A 22,949-nucleotide genomic window follows, 5' to 3' on the forward strand; every position below is an offset into this window, starting at 1 on the left:
ATGAGACCAACATGAGAGAGAGAGAGGCCCTTAGCTGATCATCATGAGACCAACATGAGAGAGAGGCCCTTAGCTGATCATCATGAGACCAACATGAGAGAGAGAGGCCCTTAGCTGATCATCATGAGACCAACATGAGAGAGAGAGAGGCCCTTAGCTGATCATCATGAGACCAACATGAGAGAGAGAGGCCCTTAGCTGATCATCATGAGGCCAACATGAGAGAGAGGCCCTTAGCTGATCATCATGAGACCAACATGAGAGAGAGGCCCTAGCTGATCATCATGAGACCAACATGAGAGAGAGAGAGGCCCTTAGCTGATCATCATGAGACCAACATGAGAGAGAGGCCCTTAGCTGATCATCATGAGACCAACATGAGAGAGAGAGGCCCTTAGCTGATCATCATGAGACCAACATGAGAGAGAGAGAGGCCCTTAGCTGATCATCATGAGACCAACATGAGAGAGAGAGGCCCTTAGTAAGAGTGCTTACTCAGATTTAATTACAGCTGATGAAGAGGTCAGCTGATGAAGAGGTCAGTGAATGGCTCTAGTTCTGCTTCTGGCCACTCTTGGTCAAACTGAACCGCTCTGCCCTGTGTAATCTGTAGCTCACTAGACATACTGTATGTGGACAGTTACTCATGGCCCACACGGCTCTGTTGAAGACCACCAAAAGATTTATGACATGAACCTGATTTAGCCCAAACACCAGACCGTTTCTCTCTCTCAATCACACACACACCCATACACAAACACACGCACACGCATACATACTGTACACACACACACAAACACACACACACACACTCACACATACGTACACACACACACACACACACACACACACACACACACACGCACACACACACACACACACACACACACACATATGTACACACACACACACACACACACACACACCATGTATTCTGTTATGGCACAGTGCAGCATTTCTGTGTCAGTGGAGGGTCCAGCTGTCCTTCCCTAGTGCGCTGATACAGTATCTGAAGTGTTATTACTGAGGAGCCACATTCATCCTCGACCAGAGATACAGCACACACCATGATTAAGACCACTGAGATACGCCACACACCATGATTAAGACCACTGAGCCGGTGGCCAGGGGACAGCACAGGTCCGCACCACGGACACACACACACACACGCACGCACACAGCTGGACCTGTCTTCCCAAAGAGCACGGGGAGAGAGATCAGATGCGGACTCCGTTTCAAAAGGAATGTTCCTCCCACCATCCTGAGCGTATGAGATGATATCCACGTATGAGATGATATCCATTATGTCTCATAACCCACATATCTGATGAGCGCTGTATGAGATGTCTCATAACCCACATATCTGAAGAGCGCTGTATGAGATGTCTCATAACCCACATATCTGAAGAGCGCCGTATGAGATGTCTCATAACCCACATATTTGATAAGCAAGATGCCTCCTTAGCCAATTCATTTGTGATAGACAATATTGGTGAGTGCGAAACCACAGCATAGATAAAAAGAACAAGAAGCAAGTCTCAGAAGGAGTATGGACTGTTGCTAAGGCATATGTTCCAGGGTCACATGTTGTCATCAGATGCTCTGTCTGTTATTGTCATTTCCACTGTCTAGTCAGGTGGCCATTTGGAGGGCAGTTTGGATTCTGCTCGTATTATTGCCTGTACAGCAGGCATACAGCCCTGAGAGAGCAACATACACTTGCACCAAGCGCACCAAGGTTTTCTAGAGGTTACAGTTACTGAAGGGAATGACTGGGCTCCTGCTGAGACGCACACAGGAACATAACTGGCCATTACCGAGGAGAGCACTATAAATATCAGGAGCCAATTTCAGAGGCACAGCAGACAATGAGAGGGGGGGTGCACATCTAACCTTTAATGTCACTCTGTTATGTTATCCTGACAGTTAATGATCCACGAACCTTTAATGTCACTCTGTTATGTTATCCTGATAGTTAATGATCCACGAACAAAATGAGTGGAGAATGCAGAGCTGGTGTTGTTTTGTTCGTGCCTGGACACTGATCTTGAGTTTGGACGCCATCCTGGGAAATGGGAAATGGGGCTGTGCCTGGACACTGATCTTGAGTTTGACTGACACACACATGCACATGCACACGCACCCACGCACACACACAAACAAACATACACTAACACACATGCATGCACGCACACATGCACGCATGCACACACAAACACACTCACACACACAGACACACACACAGACACACTAATCAAAGAAAATAAGCAGGATCTGAGCTCACACAATGGCTTGATCTGAGTGCATTATCAGACTCAGAAACAGATGAATTCAATGGAAAGAAGAAGCACTTGGCACAGGAATGGGTGTCGGGAGAACAGTGAGATTGTTTTCCGTTGTTCTCAGAGAGATCGGGTTGATAGCAGATATTTTGGGGATAATGCACACAGACACACACACACACACACACACACACACACACACACACCCTTTGTGGCTTTGATAATTGTAGTGTGGGTCTATGCGTCGTTTCTTCTGAAGTTTAAGCAGTACAAATGGGAATAATTTATCAGATTCTGAAATTCATATCTCTCATATGCTAAACCATCCCTTTATCAATGTGTGGTGAATGTCAATCAAAAGTACTCATGATTCAGTTTAGAAGCACATCAAGATCAATCTTCTGTTTTCCCCTCCCTCTCTTTTTGAGCTCTCTGAGGGTGCGGAGGCATCACAGCGCTGTACAAGTGGATGAAATACGCAGGTGTGCTTACCAAACACAGGTGTACTTACCATATGCAGGTGTGCTTATTATCATACGCAGGTGTGCTTATTATCATACGCAGGTGTACTTACCATACGCAGGTGTGCTTATTACCATACGCAGGTGTGCTTATTATCATACGCAGGTGTGCTTATTATCATACGCAGGTGTACTTACCATACGCAGGTGTGCTTATTATCATACGCAGGTGTGCTTATTATCATATGCAGGTGTGCTTATTATCATACGCAGGTGTGCTTATTATCATACGCAGGTGTACTTACCATATGCAGGTGTGCTTATCATACGCAGGTGTGCTTACCATACGCAGGTGTGCTTATCATACAACGCAGGTTTGCTTTTGCTGGTTGCAATTCTGTTAAAAACAGAAGTTTATCTACATAACCAGTTTTCCCACTCAGAGTTTGCAGTCAAATCAATTTGGGATTTCACTTTGAAATATGAATGAAAAATTATTTGAGTCATTTATTGAAGGTGATAAAGGATACATGTCTATACTTCATCTCAAACACAACATTGAGGGAATAATTGTGTTGTCATACACCTAGCACTGAATTAACACTCACTAGCGGCTTTGGAAGAGCAATCTATATAAGTAGCCTTACGGTATAACTAAATAGCTCAATATTATAGCGATAAATGCTCCAGCATGTTGAACATGACCCGGTGCTGTTGAGGGGAGGTAAGAAGATGGACCCCTGATGAGACCTGATGCTGTGGAGGGTAAGAAGATGGACCCCTGGTTTGCTTGCTAGTCTGTTGTGCTGTCCATCACTACAGAGATGCCCCCTCCGGCTAAACCAATTATTTTGGCGTGGGCTGCAGTGAGGCTGGGAGTCGGACGGCCAAATGTGCAGCGTCTGCATCAGCTGTTCAGCATGGCCATGTCTGGGATGGCTACTGTGTGGTGTTGGAGTTAAATATAGAGATGAGATGAAGAGGGAACGAGGAGAAACCATAAAGCAGAGATGGAGAGAGAGAGAGGGGGAGCAGAGAGAGAGAGGGGGGGGGGGAGCAGAGAGAGAGGGAGAGAGGGGGGGGGAGCAGAGAGAGGGAGAGAGGGGGGGGAGCAGAGAGAGAGAGAGAGAAAGCAGAGATGGAGAGAGAGAGGGGGGGAGCAGAGAGAGAGAGAGAGGGGGGGGGAGCAGAGAGAGAGGGGGGGAGCAGAGAGAGAGAGAGAAAGCAGAGATGGAGAGAGAGAGGGGGGGAGCAGAGAGAGAGAGAGAAAGCAGAGATGGAGAGAGAGGGGGGGGAGCAGAGATGGAGAGAGAGAGGGGGGGAGCAGAGATGGAGAGAGAGAAAGCAGAGATGGAGAGAGAGGGGGGGAGCAGAGAGAGAGAGAGAGGGGGGGAGCAGAGATGGAGAGAGAGAGAGAGAAGAGAGACAGGAAGAGGGACAGAGGGAGCAAGAGAGAGGAGACCAAAATAGTAAAGGTGTTGGAAAGGGTTTGATCAGCTTCCAGGCACTTCACTTAACCCTCTGATGAAAACGTTATTTCCAACATTAAACAGGCTCAGGAATGCAGGGCGCCTTCAAGTTCACGCATGTGTGAGTATTTGTGTTAGTGTATGTGTGTGTGTGTGTGTGTGTGTTTTCTATGGTGTTAGAAAAGCTTGAGTAGTTGATTTAGACATGATCACTGTGGCTACAGTGACTTCCTCTCCTGCTCCACCCGAGGAGCCTTTGGCCACTAGAACGCGCCGTCGCCATGCCAACGCCCTGCTCCCGTCACCATGCGCCTAATGCCATGCTCCCAACGCCACACGCCCAACGCAATTAGAATGGAAGTCAAGTCAAGTCAAGTTTGTTTATATAGCGTATTTCATACACAGAGGTCATTCAGTGTGCTTTACATAAACAAAAGCAAACAGTAATAGCAAATAAAAGCATAGAAGGGCAATATAGTCAAAGAATAGTTCAAAAAGTAAAGATCATAATAAAAAGAAAATATAAAAACACACAAGGTAAAATCATATAAAAATAAAGAATAATTAATAAGCAAACCCCCCCCCCAAAAAACCAAAGGCAAGCACATTTTTATAAACATATGATATGGCGATGACTATCAGTATCACCATGGTGATGACGGTGTAGAAGAAATAAACTCTCATCTCATCTTAAGGTCAGTGTCCTTGCAGCAGAGAATGTCTGATGGTATTTGTGCAACTTCATTTGGCAGCACTTTACACTTTTAATAGTGGCAGGATCTGCAGAATAAAAAACATCTCTGTCTGAAGCTGAAGCTGGGTTACTTCTTCTGTTCAGGGCCTGTTCCCACAATATGAATGTCCTCGCAATGAAGCTGAGTTGATGAAAAAGATGATTAAATAACCACACTGGTCATTGGATTTATTTATTTCAAGAAAATCAAGTCCAACATTAAGCATTGCTGTCCTCAGTGCTCATGCCTTCAATGCAGCATGTTGTCCTGGTCATGTGTCTGAAGATACCCTGCTAAACCAGACAGCACAGTGTCCTGGTCATGTTTCTGAAGATACCCTGCTAAACCAGACAGCACAGTGTCCTGGTCATGTCACAGTGTCCTGGTCATGTGTCTGAAGATGCCCTGCTAAACCAGGCAGCACAGTGTCCTGGTCATGTGTCTGAAGATACCCTGCTAAACCAGACAGCACAGTGTCCTGGTCATGTGTCTGAAGATACCCTGCTAAACCAGACAGCACAGTGTCCTGGTCATGTCACAGTGTCCTGGTCATGTGTCTGAAGATACCCTGCTAAACCAGGCAGCGCATTGTCCTGGTCATGTCATAGTGTCCTGGTCATGTGTCTGAAGATACCCTGCTAAACCAGACAGCACAGTGTCCTGGTCATGTGTCTGAAGATACCCTGCTAAACCAGGCAGCAGTGTCCTGGTCATGTGTCTGAAGATACCCTGCTAAACCAGACAGCGCATTGTCCTGGTCATGCCTCCCTGAAGGTCATCTCACTCCCATCCAGGACTGCTATGCAATGCAAAAACGTTCAACTCTTTCTATCATATGGCTGTTCAGCATGGCAGCAGTTAACAGTCCTGATGCTATTTCACTTTTATGTGGAAGGCAGATATTGCACTTTGATTTGTTGTGTGTTCAGCATGAATTGCTTGGGCTGAGGAGGGCCGTAATTCTTCTGCAATTTTTCCCTTTCATGTCTTCCTGTTTTAATGAAAGATGAGTCACTGCCTATCTTCACACAGGCATGTAGTGTGATTTGCGCGTAAGCCTCGACTCTTTACAGAACTCCCCCACATTTCTACACCTTAAGCCCTCCTCTCCTTTCTTACAACACACACTAGTGACAGCCATGAATCACCTCTTCAGCCATGAATCACCTCTTCTGCGAAGGGAATATCACTTACAACTTTCTGAGGTGACGACATGTCTGACCATCCTAGCTCCCCTGTTGCCCATGTTCCGTTACTATAAACATCCGCAGGACAGCACAGGAGCTGGCCAAAGGGTGGGCATAATGTACACAGAAAGTATAAGTATATATACTCTTTTGATCCCGTGAGGGAAATTTGGTCTCTGCATTTATCCCAATCCGTGAATTAGTGAAACACACTCAGCACACAGTGAACACACACTCAGGTGAAGCACACACTAATCCCGGTGCAGTGAGCTGCCTGCTACAGCGGCGCTCGGGGAGCAGTGAGGGGTTACAGTAGGTGCCTTGCTCAGCCACTTCCTACTGGTCGGGGTTCGAACCGGCAACCCTCCAGTTACGGTTGTGCTAACCAGTAGGCACAGGAGGGTGGGCATCATGTACAGAACTTCACCAACCAGGAATACGGTCTTATAGTCTACTACCTGTGTGATGAATGAACCATGTTGGACCATGATGGACCAGTCTAAATGACCACATGAGGATGGACCAGTCTAAATGATTACATGAGGATGGACCAGTCTAAATGATTACATGATGATTGAGCCCCTGCAAATAAAAGAGATCGCCTTATCTATACAGAAAAAAATATTTATTTAAATTTATTTTAATAATGTGGTCAGGCCTTTGGAAAAATTTAGTTTTTTTCATGAAAAGAAATATGCTGTATGTTGTACTATTACCTGAAATGATGCCATGATTTGACATTTCATTTTGGATCAATGCACCTCTTTCTATTGCCGCATATTCATTGCTTCTGAGGTCTAATCTCCATCCTTTCTGGGTGAATGCCGAAGGTAAAGCGGAGGAGAACAAAAATACATTGAAAGGTCTTGAGGAAGAGGACTCCGAGGAAGAGGACTTTGAGGAAGAGGACTCCGAGGAAGAGGACTCCGAGGAAGAGGACTTTGAGGAAGAGGACTCCGAGGAAGAGGACTTTGAGGAAGAGGACTTTGAGGAAGAGGACTCCGAGGAAGAGGACTTTGAGGAAGAGGACTTTGAGGAAGAGGACTTTGAGGAAGAGGACTTTGAAGCCTTATATCCCGTTGAAAGGGACAATAAGTTCAAATGTCCTCATTAAAGCTATTATAGCACCTTGAAGGCAAGACTATAAAAGGTCAAAACTTTGATTCCCTTTACTTTATGGAATCACGTACTTATTGCCTTTCACAGAAAATAATTGATTTGAGTATCAAACAAATGCAATGAAAACACCATAATGCCCTTCACTATGTACAGTATGTTGAGTCACTGTGTGTGTTGAGTCACTGTGTGTGTGTTGAGTCACTGTATGTGTTAAGTCAATGTGTGTGTTGTGTGTGTTAAGTCACTCTGTGTTGAGTGAGTCTGGTTAATTTCCCAAACCTGGCCCTGAGGCTAATCAGACGCTAATCATAGTGCAGGTCCCCCCCCGCAGGGAAAACATGGCCATGGCTCACACACTCTTTTCCCTTTTCACGTCACCTGTCCAACTTCATGTAGGGACGACATGAAATGTCTCTTCATCAGAACTTACATTCCAACTGGAAGGGGCGGGGGGAGTCTTTCCATCCGCAAGTCTTTCATCCTTCTGAAGAGAAACATGGAGTTTGTGATCTGGTTTCTCTGAAGATGTCCTTTGGATGTGCAAGCGAATCGGCTCACCAAAGGCCGCTGAGTTAGTTACTCTGAGAGGTTTCCCTTACTCGAGCACACACACTTGCAGACGCAGACGCGGACCTGTCTACTTCCTCTTTTCTTCTTTTGTTTGATCGGGGTGATGTCAGAATGTGTCTCTATGGAGATGAAAAGAACGAAAATAAAGGCTCTTTTCTCTGTGTTAAATGGGGAAAGATGCAATTAAACTCCACTCCTCGGCATAGCGGTGGGACACATTAGATGCAATTAAACTCCATAAAATTCAGCATGTCTGCTCTAAGTGATGCAGGGATTACTATTCTACAGCCATAAAGTAGCAAACCCTCATGAACTGTTAGCTCACCTGAGAATGGCAGATAGGGCCGAAATGCTCTTTGTATAGTGAATTTATCCGGCCAGCCCTCCTTGCAGTATGTTTTGATTGTGTGGAGTAGGGTGTCTTTGTCCTGATGTGTCTGTATTTCTTTAAGTCTTTTTTCTGTAGCTGGCAAGCTTGTTATAACTGTGTCCACATACAGGTTCACCTCTTCCTCCTGTAAGCCTTCTGCTGTGTTAGTGACCGGTGCTCTGGAGAGCACATCTGCAGTCGCGATGTCCTTGCCTAGCACGTGTGAGATATTGTAAGAGAACCTCATGAGTCGCATGCGTAGGCGCTGTATACGTGGTGGCAGTTCATCCAGGCTCTTTGAGCCTAGCAGAGGATAGAGGAACTAAAGGTTTGTGATCTGTCTCTATGTCGAAATTCTTTCCAATGAGGAATTCAGCAAACCTCTCACAGGCCCATGTTGTGGCTAGAGCTTCCTTTTCAATTTGAGCGTACCGTTGTTCGGTGTTGCTAAGGGCTCTGGAAGCGTATGCCACCAGCTTCCAGTTTCTCTCACCTTGTCGCTGGAGAAGGACAGCCCCCATGCCGTAAGAAGATGAATCAGCTGAGACGAGTGTTTCTGCATTCGGGTCATACAGAGCAAGAGCAAGCTAGTGGGCTCTGTCATGGCCTTCACGGCGCTCACCTTGTCAGGGTCTGCACTGACGCCTGAGGCCTCGATGACCTGTCCCAGGAACTTCATCCTACTCTTTGAGAACTCACACTTGTCGTTGAGTGTCACACCCGCCTCCTGCAGATGTGACAATGCCATCTTCAGTGTCTCATCATGCTCTCTCTGCGTTGCTCCCCAGATGAGCACATCGTCCGTCTGGCACACAACACCTTAAGGCCTTCTAGTATGCGAGACATGCGCTTTTGGAAATGTTCTGGAGCCGACGAGATCCCAAAACAAAGACGGTTATAGCAGTACCGCCCAAATGGGGTTATAAAGGTGGTGAGGAGAGAGGACTCTTTGGATAACGGGATCTGCCAGAATCCAGCGTTGGCGTCAAGTTTAGAAAAAACTTTGGCTCAAGCGAGCTGTCCTAATGTGTGTTCGACTGAAGGCAGAGGATGCTTCTCCCTCATCACTGACTTGTTCAGCTGGAGTGTCATGGCAGCTAGTCCACCAAGAAGTTTATCTCTCAGGCCCACAACCAGTCGATCTCACCAGTCGATCTCTCACCATGTCGTCGTGCAGAGCACCGTATCCACAGTGCTCCGCGAGGCAATGCAGCGCCGTGTGAAAGCTGTCTGCTGACTCGCACACTTCTTGTTGTCGTTGATTAAATTTAGCCCTCTCGAATATGACGTTCCTGTGAGTTATGAAGTGAGCATCCAGTTTCGCTTTAACTCTTGCATATTCACCCGCCTCTTCGAGGGTTAAGTGCAGGGAAACTACAATGTCTTCAGCCTCTTCTCCCATTGAGTAAATAAGTGCATTCACCTGGTTTTCGTCATCTTGCGCGTCTAATCCCGACGCGATGCGAAACCTTTCAAATTGTTTTATCCACTTTGTCCATTCGTCCGCCTTGAAAGTAAATTTCTCCGGAGGAGTGACTTGAAACTGAGCCATGTTACTGCCGTTCCTTAGATGCTAACGCTAACTCTCTGACTAGCCTGACAAAATTTCACTCGATAGGCACGCAAACAATCCTCTCCAAAACTGGTGCACTATGTAGCCCTCTATACATTAATACTGCACTGTAAAAAATGCTGGGTTATTTTTTCAACCCAAACGCTGGGTTGAGGCTGTTGGGTCATTTTGTTTGGTTGTTTTTACTCATATTGGGTCATTTCTGTAACCCAGCTTGCTGGGTTGATAGTTTAGGGCTGTGCTCCCTCCTGTCCCCCATCTGACTTGGAGTACACTACCCAGCACCAGGGTGACTTCAACACAGCTGCATAGTTATTTGAAGGTTGAGAAAAAAAAATCGTCAGGCAAGCAGGCATATTCTTTCAACCGTCCAGTCCAGCAGCTGTCAACATGCAATGGAAATCAGGTGATTTCGGAAGGTATGTATCTGCTTTTATTTATTTATTTATTTTTATCCAGACGGATTTTAAAAGTCCACCCAGAGACATACCCTTCGTGATATCAAGGAATATTCTGCCTGCCATTTCGTTCAGCTTCAAGCAGGTTGGCAGGTGTCATTCCAGCTAATATTAGCTACTGTTAATGTTTAAAGGTCTCATTCACCGAGAAATCGCCTTTCGAAATACTATAGCTCACTCTAAGTTGCATATGCATGCTGCACGTGAAAATGATCTTCTACCCCCATTGCCCGCATTAGCCAATGAAAGAAAATACACAGAAAAACAAGCGAATCAGAAAAAGCCCTTCCCTGTGACGCCGCTGGGAAAACAATTATTCATGGCCCACCTTGGCTTGTAACCACCCACAGGAAGACAGGAAGATTTTGGCCAGGAGATTGTCTCTCTGCAGCTAGTAGGAGCTAACAGCAAGTTGCTAACATGGCAGAGCAAATTCGTGCCTGTGTTATTTGTGGCAATAACACATCAATGTTGCATGTCTTACCTTAGAAAGAAGAGTTGAGGAAGAAATGGTTGGAATTTATCACTGGAACACCACCACCGAAGTATAGTGCAACATTAGTTCTGTGTTCCAATCATTTCGACCACACTCACTGTGCCTGCCTACTAGTACAGCGGGTAACCATGTAAATTGTGCACTTTTTGAAAGTAACATGAAACTTCTACCATAGTTAGGTTATACCATAAGGTTTATTTTCAGATTTGGAGGGAAGTCAAATTTGACCTCTGAGGCCCGGGAGAGGTCAAATCCAAGATGGCCGCCAATAATATTCAAAAGTGCCTCACGTTGGAACCAAACACAGTAGAAACAAAGATTGTTAAGGCGGAGCAAGATATTTCATCAGGAGCCACTTCCGGGAACCCGGATCGCACGAGGGGGGGGTCAAAATCCCCCTTTATGCAGAGCAGAGGCAGCGACTGCTCCATTGAAGTCTATGGACATAGCTCAGAATTTCACCACATATGCTAAGGTCTTGGTTCTATAGAGTTAGGAATGTGAATTTCGGGCACATTTTCATGATCCTCAAACCCTTCTGAACATTTCAGGTACATTTTTAGCATTTTTGAGCAATCCAGTCTGGAGAAAATCAACCTTATATCAGGTGTGCGCCAGTTATTTCTGCCGCTGCTGTTGGCCGGTTGCAACTTACGCTCGTCAATACGTCATCGACACGCCTCTTTATGCAGACAGGATTCGATCCCCATTTCGCGCCCATAGACATGAACTACGACGAAGTATCTTGCTCCGCCTCAACAATCTTTGGTAGAAAAACACTTAAGGTGTCATTTCCCACTAACTTTTGGGTGCCTATTCTGTATCTGATAACTTTGAAACCACCAGAGTTCAAGAAAATGCATTTATGTAAAGGTCAAGGTAAACAAAACATCAAAATATTCATTTTTTATGTATCCCAATTAATTTCTTTGTTGGCGCTGTATTTTTCAGTTAGTTAACAATTAGTTGTTATTTCATGAGATGTGTGGCTAAATTCATTTCTTCACAGCACAGAATTATCCACAGGTGACTGACCCCCCTATACCATTTTCACAGACCACCTGCAATACCACCGCTGGTTGAAAAAACCCTGCTTTAGAGAGTTGTTGCTACAGGCCACAGTACGCACAATGTAGAGAGCACTTCAACCGACATATTCTAACAGGTAAACAGATTGACTATGAACAAACAATATTATTACATAATTACATATTATTCATGTTGCAAATTAATTTAACCATAGCCAGGAAGGAGTTTTCCTTGGTAGTTAGCTTTTGAGTTAAAAATCATGGACATTGATCAAAATAATTATCCTAGCTAAACTAGAAGATAGTCTGGAACATTTATGTGAGCTGAAGCTAGTTTAATGATTGAACAGAGTATATTGTAGCTATGTCAGCTTGGTAATGTGACATTTGTTATGGCTGAAATTAACATGTTTACATAATGTTAACAGAGTAGCCTAGTTAAAGGGACACCAGGCAACGTTTTCGTGTTAATTACTCATCTTCGTAAGTCGGTATATGGTTAAATGACTCGTTACAGGGTGAATGAAGACTCTCGCCCGCCCCTACTGCCTGTAGGAAGAATATCCCACTTGCAAGTTCAGTGTATCCTACCCGCCGACCGAAGCAGACAGGCTAACGAAATGCTAGAGATTGTTGAAAACGTGTGTATGGCAGAGCCGGCGAAGAAGCAGCGAAAACCCTTGACAGAAGACGCAAAGAAAAGGAAAAGAGCTTCAGACCGAGCGAGGGGGAGTTTCGTAGAGAAAAAGCAGCAGGCTTGCCTAGTGTCCCTTTAAATAGCCGGTCAACCGGGCTTGAACACATTTGTAGCTAGCATGTTAATATAAGGCTGTGTCTTTAATTACTACTTAATGAATTACTTCTTACTGTTAAGACTATCAATTGGGAGATTGTTAGGGCAGGTTTTGTGGTGGACTGATGCTCAATGTTTGTACCATCAAGTACCATGTTGATGAAGGCCAAGAGAGATGGTGGCACAGCCCTCTGCTGGCAGTTTTCTTTGAATGACCCGTCAAAAGAGAAAGATGAATTAAGGATCTCTTTGCGCACTACTTGTGCTGCTCGCATTAAGTGCATGGCATCACTGTCAGTTTAACAGGCTATCATGAGAGCTGGTCCAATGTCCTTCTCAAAACTCAGGAGTGTGTGTCTTCCACGTAAATGTGCCCTCAGATGTGGAAGCTCAGAAAGCAGTCGTTCTTTCAGTCTGGTGGCGTGAATCCGCTTTTTAACTAGGCTACTCTGTTAACATTACCTATTTCAGCCACAACAAATTTCACATTACCAAGCTGACATATCTACAATATACTCTGTTCAATCATTAAACTAGCTTCAGCTCACATAAATGTTCCAGACTGTCTTCTAGTTTAGCTAGGATAATTATCCTGATGAATTTGAATTGTAGTGGTTAAGGAGCTGGGCTAGCGTGCAGTAGCCTGAAAGTTGTCGGTTCAATTCCCTGCTTCCACCACTGTGCCCTTGAGCAAGGCACTTAACCCCAAGTTGCTCCGGGGACAATGTGATCCCTTGTAATAGCTGACATATGTAAGTCACTTTGGTCAAGAAGTGTCTGCTAAATGTAATGTAATGTAATGTAATGTAATGAATTTCCATGATGTTTACCTCAAAAGCTAACTACCAAGGAAAACTCCTTCCTGGCTATGGTTAAATTAATTTGCAACATGAATAATATTATGTAATTATGTAATAATATTGTTTGTTCATAGTCAATATGTTTACCTGTTAGAATATGTCTATTGAAGTGCTCTCTACATTGTGCGTACTGTGGCCTGTAGCAACAACTCTCTAAAGCAGGGTTTTTTTAACCAGCGGTGGTATGGCAGGTGGTCTGTGAAAATGGTCTAGGGGGGTCACCTGTGGATAATTCTGTGCTGTGAAGAAATGAAATTAGCCACACATCTCATGAAATAACAACTACATGTAATAACTGAATAATACAGGGACAACAAAGAAATTAATTGGGGTACATAGGGTACATAAAAAATGATGTTTTGTTTACCTTGACCTTTACATAAATGCATTTTCTTGAACTCTGGTGGTTTCAAAATTATCAGATACAGAATGGGCACCCAAAGGTTAGTGGGAAATGATACCTTAAGTGTTTTTATACTGTATTTGGTTCCAACACGTGAGGCACTTTTGAATATTGTTGGCGGCCATCTTGGATTTGACCTCTCCCGGGCCTCAGAGGTCAAATTTGACTTCCCTCCAAATCTAAAAATAAACCTTATGGTATAACCTAACTATGGTAGAAGTTTCATGTTTCTTTCAAAAAGTGCACAATTCCCCTTGATTTAAGGGCTTAACCACTACTATACAGTTAGAAAGTGGTTTTGCATCGATGTTCTGAAAACCTGGACCTGTACCATCATGACGATCGACCACCAGCTCACAGGCTGTAAGTACAAACAAACTTTTCCACCTAACGACTGTTACAAAATAGCATGTTCATATTCTTCACGTTAGCATGCATGAAAAGGGCACAAGCTAGGCTTAGGCTAGCCTATATTACAGGAAGCTACACCAGGCACGCAACTGAAGTGTTCTGTTCGCGACGTGTAAAATCAGAGAATGTCTAATAGGGCTCTGGTAAAATCCATTAGAGGAATGGTCTATTTTTTTTTTTACGTAGCCTACAGGCCACGCGCCAGGTGTAGCTACTTCCATTGATTAGGCCTATTGGAAGCTAATTTTTGCAGAAGACGCAACGCGAACGGAATGCTTCAGTTACGTGCCTGGTGTAGCTACACTCATAAGAAACTGTATGACCACACAACCCAGAGATTTAGCTTGTTGAACCTATAATCTTCTAACCTAAGTGTTAAACCACAAATAATAATATTGGCAACAATATCTTATGCTCAACTAAGGACTGGTATTGTTCTAGTCTAAACAGGGAAAATCAAAAACACAATACCCTTGCACTGTTAGGCTAAGTTGCTATCACTAGAGCCCAGGTATTTACACTTCAGTCTAATTTATGTCTTCTTGCCATTATTACATTGGCCTTTGTAGACCTACAATGATGTTTTGTTTGATTACTAAGTATAAGTTTAAGTATATATACTTTTTTGATCCCGTGAGGGAAATTTGGTCTCTGCATTTAACCCAATCGGTGAATTAGTGAAACACAAACGCACACAGTGAACACACAGTGAGGTGAAGCACACACTAATCCCGGCGCAGTGAGCTGCCTGCTTCAACAGCGGCGCTCGGGGAGCAGTGAGGGGTTAGGTGCCTTGCTCAAGGGCACTTCAGCCGAGGCCCACTGGTCGGGGCTCTAACCGGCAACCCTCCGGTTACAAGTCCAGAGTGCTAACCAGTGGCCCACGGCTGCCCCTTACTTGCTGTTTACTTAGTGTTTTGTATGTCTTCCAGAGCACATCCTCATGTCGGGCTAAACAGCTTTCTAGCCTACATTAGGTCATCACGTTAGAAGCAAAGGTTTGTGATCTAACTTTTATTGTTGTGCTAGTTAGTTTCTAGAAGTCTTTTTCTATTAGGCTAATACAGGTTCTTATGTGCTCGTCAATGTTTGGGAAAGTCAGTTCATGGGTTTCATCTGGTCACTTTCCACAGGTGTATAAAATCAAGTACTTCGATTATGAATGCAGACTGTATGGTGCTTGATTAATACACCTGTGTAAATGGACCTGATGAAACCATGAATTGCATAACAGATATAATTGATATTACTGAATGTCTTCTTGTGGGTGTGCTACTTAGTACATCATACACCTTACCACAGTCACTAAAATATTTTTGTTTCTATTGTGCCAGTACAGTTTTGTGTAAGATAGTGAATGTCCTGTGTACTATTAGTATCTTGTAACTTGACAGTAATACACATTTATTTACTTTAGGTACCCAAACAGAATACTTCATGAAAAGTATGAGATTTGATACAAGCACTTCGGATACACCATGGACATGGGGGCCTGCTACCTCTACTCCCATCAAGCCTGTTCATCCAAGGCCAGCTAGAAGACCTCGGGTTGATCAAGAGGAGGAGGAGGATGAAAGTGACATCTCCACAATAACACCTGATGGCTCCACCTATGGCCCAGCGCAATCAATGAGCAATGTAATAGAATCATCACAGCCAACGAATGTGTTTTGTGTGTTGTCCCTTCGGATACCCAGGACAACACAAGCCGAAACAACAACTCAGACCTTTTTCCCTAAATAATCCCAGCACCATCTTACAAAGGATCTGTAGGCCAGATGTCTGCATCGTCTGGCAAAAAGAGGAAATCGTTAATTCTGTGCATAGTTTGGATGTTCTTGTTTTGTGTTTGCATTATTTTAATAGACTCCTTGTCAGTGTTTCTCAAACTTTTTCAGACCAAGGACCACTTAAACAATAATAATTTAAACAAAATAATAAATCAGCATTATTTTAATAGACTCCTTGTCAGTGTTTCTCAAACTTTTTCAGACCAAGGACCACTTAAACAATAATAATTTAAACAAAATAATAAATCACGGACCACCTAGCAAAAAAAAAAAACAGTAGACCTACTTCAACAGTATATTACACAATAGGCCTTCTCACTGAACCACCTTGCTTATTGTCTTTGCACCTTGCTTATGGTGTCAGAGGATTCATATGATTTAAACTGGCATATTGTAGGTTACGTCAGTGTTGCAGAACTGTTTGGATTTACATACAAGTTGGCTCAATATTGCAAACAACTCATCTATTATATTTTACCACATCTACTTGTGGAACACTTGAGAGAGCTTGTGGACCACACTTTGAGTACCACTGCTGTATGTAAATATAATAAAGCTATTTATTGAAAATTGACCTGTTTTGTATATTCGTTTTAGGAGTTGCGTCAGTTTTTGTCCCTTTTAGGCTAAAGGTTTATCTTACCTTTCATATCTTCTGTCTCACAGGGGGCCATAGTTGAATGTTTAGTGCATTTTAAAGGGAGTACATTATGTTAAGGCAGACTGGTTCTAATCCTGGGTACAGGGTCATACAGACAACAGGGGTACTGGTGTTGCCCATTTTTCTAACCACATGAGCAATCCCCTTATGAAAAAGTAGTATAGGAATCTTATAGTATTTTGGGACAAAATATTATAGTTAATGGGCTAATTAACTTGATTTGCACCTGTATCAACTTCCAGCTGCTCACTACTAGGACCCATCAAAGGGCCAGTTAAACTGATTGCACCTGTATCAACTGCTTTCTGCTTAACTAGGCCAACTCTCTCTGTGTCTCTCCATTCTACAAGGATATAAGGCACATTCCATCCAACTTTCTATCCATTCATCCTCTTCAAACCATTCACTCATCCACCCATTAAACTATCCACCAACATCCATTAAGCAATCTGCCTATCAACATCCATTCCAACATCCAATCCAGCCTATCTACCGGTGGTCCGATATCTGCTTGATATCTGAGCAGTAGCCTATATTTGAGATCAGGATATGTCTAGCTTGATCTAACCGGTTAACGTTACACAATGCATGCTTCTGGTTCACCTGTTAATAAAGCAAAATTGCCCTTTTGTAGGCTACATTTGATTGTAATGGAGAATTCTTGCTGTTAAACTGATAGTCCATGATAATGAAACAACACACCATTCTACTTTTGAGGGCTAAATTAAATGAAATATGGCTCGTTTTCCGTTTGAACACATTGTCATCAATATTTAAAATTACCAATTTTTTGAATGTGCTTAGGCTATAGACCTCTCCAGAATAAGTCCCGCCTCCGTAACTTCCGTATCCATCCAACTTCCGGGCGTCAATTGTCTATGGGAAATAACATGGCATTTCGAAATATCATACCGGTTCTTGAAAATCAAAAAATCCAGTGGAAACTAGATGGCAGAAGTGTGTAGGCCAATCTGCCCAGCAGCTTTTTTTACTTTGTCACCTACAGAGTTTGACAGGTACGATCTTTCAAAACGCCATGTTATTTCCCATAGACATTTGACGACCGAAGGTTGGATGGATACGGAAGTTAGGAGGCGGGACTTATTCTGGAGAGGTCTATTGTTTCAAAACAGGAAATCAAATGAACAAAAAAGTACATAAACCCAATTACAGTAACTAGCCTAGGCCTACATGAAAAATTCACTGTTATTGCATGAAATGTCATTTGTGTTTAGCCTACATCATCAGTTTCTATCATCTAATATGAAACAATATACTGTAACGTTCTGTGCCAATGAAGAGACCGTTTATCATAACCGGGTTTAATGTTGACTGTTGTCGGCCACAGTCACGCCACAAGAACAAGTTTTACACTCACGTATAGGAGCCCAACTCACACACCTCATCGTAATTTTCCTTACTGTTTTTCCCCCCAAAACTACACACATTACCCCCGGAAGGGGGCGGTACCCCAACCCTGGCCCAGGTAACAGAGCCTATCATAACCATACACACATTAGAAACTTAGACCACTACTTTTAGGAACTTAAGACACGCTACAATACTATATAATTCGCTACCGGGCTGTCGGTAGCCAAAGCGTATGGGGAGTGACGTAGGCAAAAAAAACATGGCTGTGTTGGATGTGGGCGGGGCTTGATGTCAAGCCTCGCCTTCCCGCAGGCTGCAGCGAGGTGTACTTGTGATTTACATACACTGTTAAAGTGCCATAGGCTGGTTTACCAAATGACAGACAGTTGAATTTCTGAATAAAAATAATTTTGAAGGTGAGGTGGAATAAAACTGGCTTTTCAAACGTAGTGATTTGAGAACTTTCCAAAAAGTGAGTGTGATGTGTGATGATTCATACAGGGAAAGTAAACCACCCACGTGCCCCCAACCATAAGGTTTCAGTTTGGTGTGATTACTACCACGGCTTCCAGTGCTAAGCAAGACAGTCACGTAATTCACCAGAACTGTTCAGACTAATTTTTTGAGACAGTTGAATTTCTGAATAAAAATAATTTTGGTGCAGTTTTGAACGTGTAACCCAGCGCACAAGCATATAGTGTGGTTGCAGGGAGGGGATGTCCTATTTTGGAATTTTACCCGGATACAACGAACACTATTTTTTGATTAGATGTTGGTGGATTTATTTTTTTGATTTGGCTGGTGAGTGGTGGCCTAGTTCTGAACCCTGCGAGATATCCTCTCGTATCCCTGCGCGTCCTCTAATAATGATGCAGATACCTTGACATCCCTAGTAATATTTCTGCGTGAGAAATGCAAGGTGTGGCGTGTGAGCGTGTGAACTTGTTGAATTGCGTGTGTCTCATGCCCATTGCGTGAGACTTGAGAACCCTGTCCAGCACACAGCCATGGGTGAGGCAGTGCAATGCTGTGGTGTGTCCATGCACAAATGAGGAAGTTCTCTGTAAACGGAAACTTCTGAAAAATAAAGACGCCCAATTCACATCTAGAGTAAATCTCCATCTTGTTCCTCTATTTAAACAGTGCTACTAATTAGGCTACTCAGTAGCCTGGAAAATCCAGACCCTGGTAATCTAGAAAGATTAAGGGTCTGGCCACGAACATTGTAATGGCCCAACTCGAGGGGCGGCAACAAGCATGCATTTGAAAATCTCACTGCACGCAATTGTATAACACTAGACCAATTTACTCCGAATGATTCCGGACTTCGACGCCATCGGATAACATTACGACCAATATTTACTGTCCTCCAACGTTGCAGCGCTGTCTTCATCAGTTTGGGTTCCCCGGGATGCAAGGGGAAAAAGTAACATGCATCATTGCTCATTGCCAGAGTGTCTCGCAGAGATAATTCCATTGTGCTATCGCGAGAACTCTGGATTTCCAGATTTTCCATTCCAAAAAATGTGTGAATATTGGAGCTTGCTCTCACTGCATGGACCGGTTCTTACTGTACATCACTGAGGCCTGTTTGTGTTCTCACTGCATAGTTCTTACATCACTGAGGCCCGTTTGTGTTCTCACTGCGTAGTTCTCACATCACTGAGGCCCAGTGTTGGGAGTAATGCGTTACAAAAGTAATGTAATTACTGTAATATATTGCTGTTTGCGGTAACGCGGTAATGTAAGGCATTACAAAAAAAAATTAGGTAATATTTTACTCGGTACAAACTTCAGTAACGCGCGTTACAATGCATTTTAACCAAAAATTATGCAGTGTTTTTGTTTTGATACATATTCGCAAACACCACCATGAGAACAACAGAGGAGAAAAAATCTGCACAAAATAGTAGAACGTTATCTCCTGATACTGGTCGAAGATGACTGTGGCTGCAGCGGACTCTATTTGCGGGATGGACATAAGCCTGTCAGAGACAAGGATATGAAGAACATAATAGTTAGTGAACTTTGTGCGAAACCGAAAGATCTCACTATGCCTCGCGAAATAGCACAAGTCATTTAATGAAACATATAAGGTGGTGCCACGCTAATCTTTTTGATTCTTGATTAAACACAAACTTCTAGTGCATGTCAGCTTTGAGCTGTGAACTTGAATTCACAATTGAACTTAAAGGGGTGGTTCAGGATTTTGGACATAGGACCTCATTTCCAAGTAAGCAAGTGTGATATTTATCAGTGGAGACCGTTTTCAACACGTTTCATCCAGTCCTTCTAATTGCAGAGTTCGCAGGTGCTAGGCTAGCGCAAGTCAACGGTATGTGCTAGCCTGCCACTAAAGACAGTCTTACCCACTCCAAAGTACACCCAAGGCAAATAAATTATAACGCCAGACTATCGATGTAAATGTCTGTATTGATAGTTTTATTTCTAACATTATTCTATCCTTGCATTTCAACGATCGCATTACATTTTGAGGGACTAGTGTCTTAGCAGCGGCGGAATTATACTTGCTCCAGTTAGTAGTACTGCGCCAAAAAGTAAACAGTAAAGCGCACTCCAATGGGGATACCTAGTAGTAGCCTTGGTAATATCAGTCCGCCGCTGAGATGCAAAATGACTACTACCAACTTCAGGGAACAAAGTATAACTATTGCAACGCGATGCGAGGGTAGTTGTATTTCTTACACTATTCTATCAACACAGACATTTACATCGATTGTCTGGAATTTGCCTCGAGTGTCCTTTGGAGTAGGTAAGACTGTTTTTAGTGGCAGGCTAGCACATACCGTTGACTTGCGCTAGCCTAGCACCTGTGAACTCTGCAATTAGAACGACTGGATGAAACGTGTTGAAAACGGTCTCCACTGATAACTATAACACTTGCTTACTTGGAAATGAGGTCCTATGTCCAAAATCCTGAACCACCCCTTCAAAGAGAATAAAGGGATTGAAATGCATAAAAAAGATTGTGTAGCCTGGCAGTGCCACCGCTCCCACCACGCGCATCACACACTTTGCGTAGGGCACCAACGGACAGAGGGGGCACCCACATGTAACCAATGAATAGTAGCTTTACTGCAAACTGCATTTCACTCTTCATCAATAGCGTTTACAATGTCAGAATGCACTAACACCATGGTACATACAAGTTTGATACTTTTTGGGTTCTCTCAATCTCCACCACGTAGTGCTAGAATGGAATTGGTGGGTCTTTAATAATTCGTTTTCCAAGCATTTACATGAAGCACATGATATGTCGAGTTGACAAAAAAATAATCCATTCAGATAGCTAGGTGGATACCAGGCTCATAATTCACTTTTATTTGCAAAACGAAATGTGAAGCAACATGTTATTGCATACTTTCCAAAGCAATGAAGGCTGCTTAAAACAACTTAATATTGTGCATAGTATTGTTAATATTGTGCTATCAATGTAACTCAACAAACAAGGCTTGTAAACAAGAGCTGGCAAAAAGGCATTATGAGAACGTAAAGATCAATGCTCTTAAAGTGACAGTGCACCATTTATAAGAAAACAGCATGAATGTTTAAAAACACACAGTAATGGTCTGTAAATAATAGGCCTTTTATTTTACTTTAGGTGTTTGAGTTATCATTTAAATGTTACTCACTCAAAACCACTCACTTAGGGCACCAAAATGGTCAGTAGGCCACCATCTTGACATGTCTTTATTAAAGGAACCGTATGTAAGAAATGTATTTCAATTAATCATAAATGGCCCTGATATGTCACTAGAAATTAAGAAATCATGTTATTTCAAATACTTATATCACTGACAACAGTAGTCTGGCCAAGATATTGTCATTTAAAAGTGGAGTTGCAGCCCTCAACTGATGTTGATGTTGTCATGTTGTGTTTTGGCCTGATGCGCCACCCTCCACCTATCTACTAATCACAAAGTCAGTAGTGTTTCGGCATCCAGGTTGCCAGCTCTGCCAGTCAGGGGGGAGGGGAAGGGGATACATCGCTCTACAGTAATTTGAAAGTGATTGCAGTACCAGTTTTGGCCACAATCTTACATACAGTTTCTTTAAGCTTTGATTTACAATATAGTAGGCTCTCTATTGATTTTATTGAGCAGGCCTAGGCCTTAGAGTTACAGTATTTATATCACAATTTACCAGACTTTAATACAGTGTTAGACCCCACAATTGACAGATCTGATCACTCTAAAAGCAAACGAATCTGGCAATCCACAAAAACAATAAAACAGTTCATGAGCGATTCTGGCCTTGGCGATTGTTGGCGGCTTCAGCACCCAGACTCCAAATGCTACTCTTTTTTCTCTCCGGTCCACCACTCCTATTCCCGTATTGATTATCTTCTAACCAGCAACTCTATAATGAAAAATATCTCTGATTCAACAATTCATCCCATAGTCATTAGCGATCATGCCCCAGTTACAATTAAATGGAACATAACCAACCAACAGCGACCAATTAGCAAATGGCGTTTTAATACATCCCTCTTACAAGACCCAAATTTCATCAGTTTTGTTGGGAGAGAGTGGGCATTCTTTCTAGAAATTAACGACTCCCCTGAATTATCTCCTTCCCTTCTGTGGGAAACAGGAAAAGCAGTACTCAGAGGAAGAATCATCTCATATTCAGTATACAAAAAAAAGAAGGAAAAAGAACAGGAAGTAGAACTCAACAATAAAACTAAACAGTTAGAAGAAACCAATGCAAGCAACCCAACTGAAGAAACACAGGCAAAACTTAGGAAACATAAATTCAAACTCAATGAAATACTCAATAAACACACTCAATTTATGATTCACCGTCTAAGGCAGGAAAACTTCCACCATAGCAATAAATCAGGTAAATACTTAGCAAATCAAATCCAACGTAACAAAGAAAAATCAACAATC

General features: G+C 43.1%; 1 protein-coding gene across 1 annotated transcript; it reads left to right on the top strand.

The window, feature by feature from the left end:
* The first annotated feature begins 6,085 nt into the window (after window positions 1-6,085).
* Window positions 6,086-7,247, top strand: LOC121713238 (nucleolin-like). Its single transcript, XM_042097729.1, has 2 exons — window positions 6,086-6,263; window positions 6,964-7,247. Exons 1-2 carry the CDS (start codon window positions 6,086-6,088, stop codon window positions 7,245-7,247), a joined length of 462 nt encoding a protein of 153 aa, XP_041953663.1.
* The last annotated feature ends 15,702 nt before the right edge of the window (window positions 7,248-22,949 follow it).

This window comes from Alosa sapidissima, chromosome 7 (assembly GCF_018492685.1).
Source record: "Alosa sapidissima isolate fAloSap1 chromosome 7, fAloSap1.pri, whole genome shotgun sequence".
NCBI classification, from domain to species: Eukaryota; Metazoa; Chordata; class Actinopteri; order Clupeiformes; family Clupeidae; genus Alosa; species Alosa sapidissima.

Bases quoted from the DNA above. Each gene is read 5' to 3' on its own strand.
- LOC121713238 (XM_042097729.1), top strand. From the start codon at position 6,086: ATGAATCACCTCTTCAGCCATGAATCACCTCTTCTGCGAAGGGAATAT. The intron at 6,264-6,963 runs GTATAAGTATAT...TGAATGCCGAAG, and splicing joins GGGCATAATGTACACAGAAA to GTAAAGCGGAGGAGAACAAA.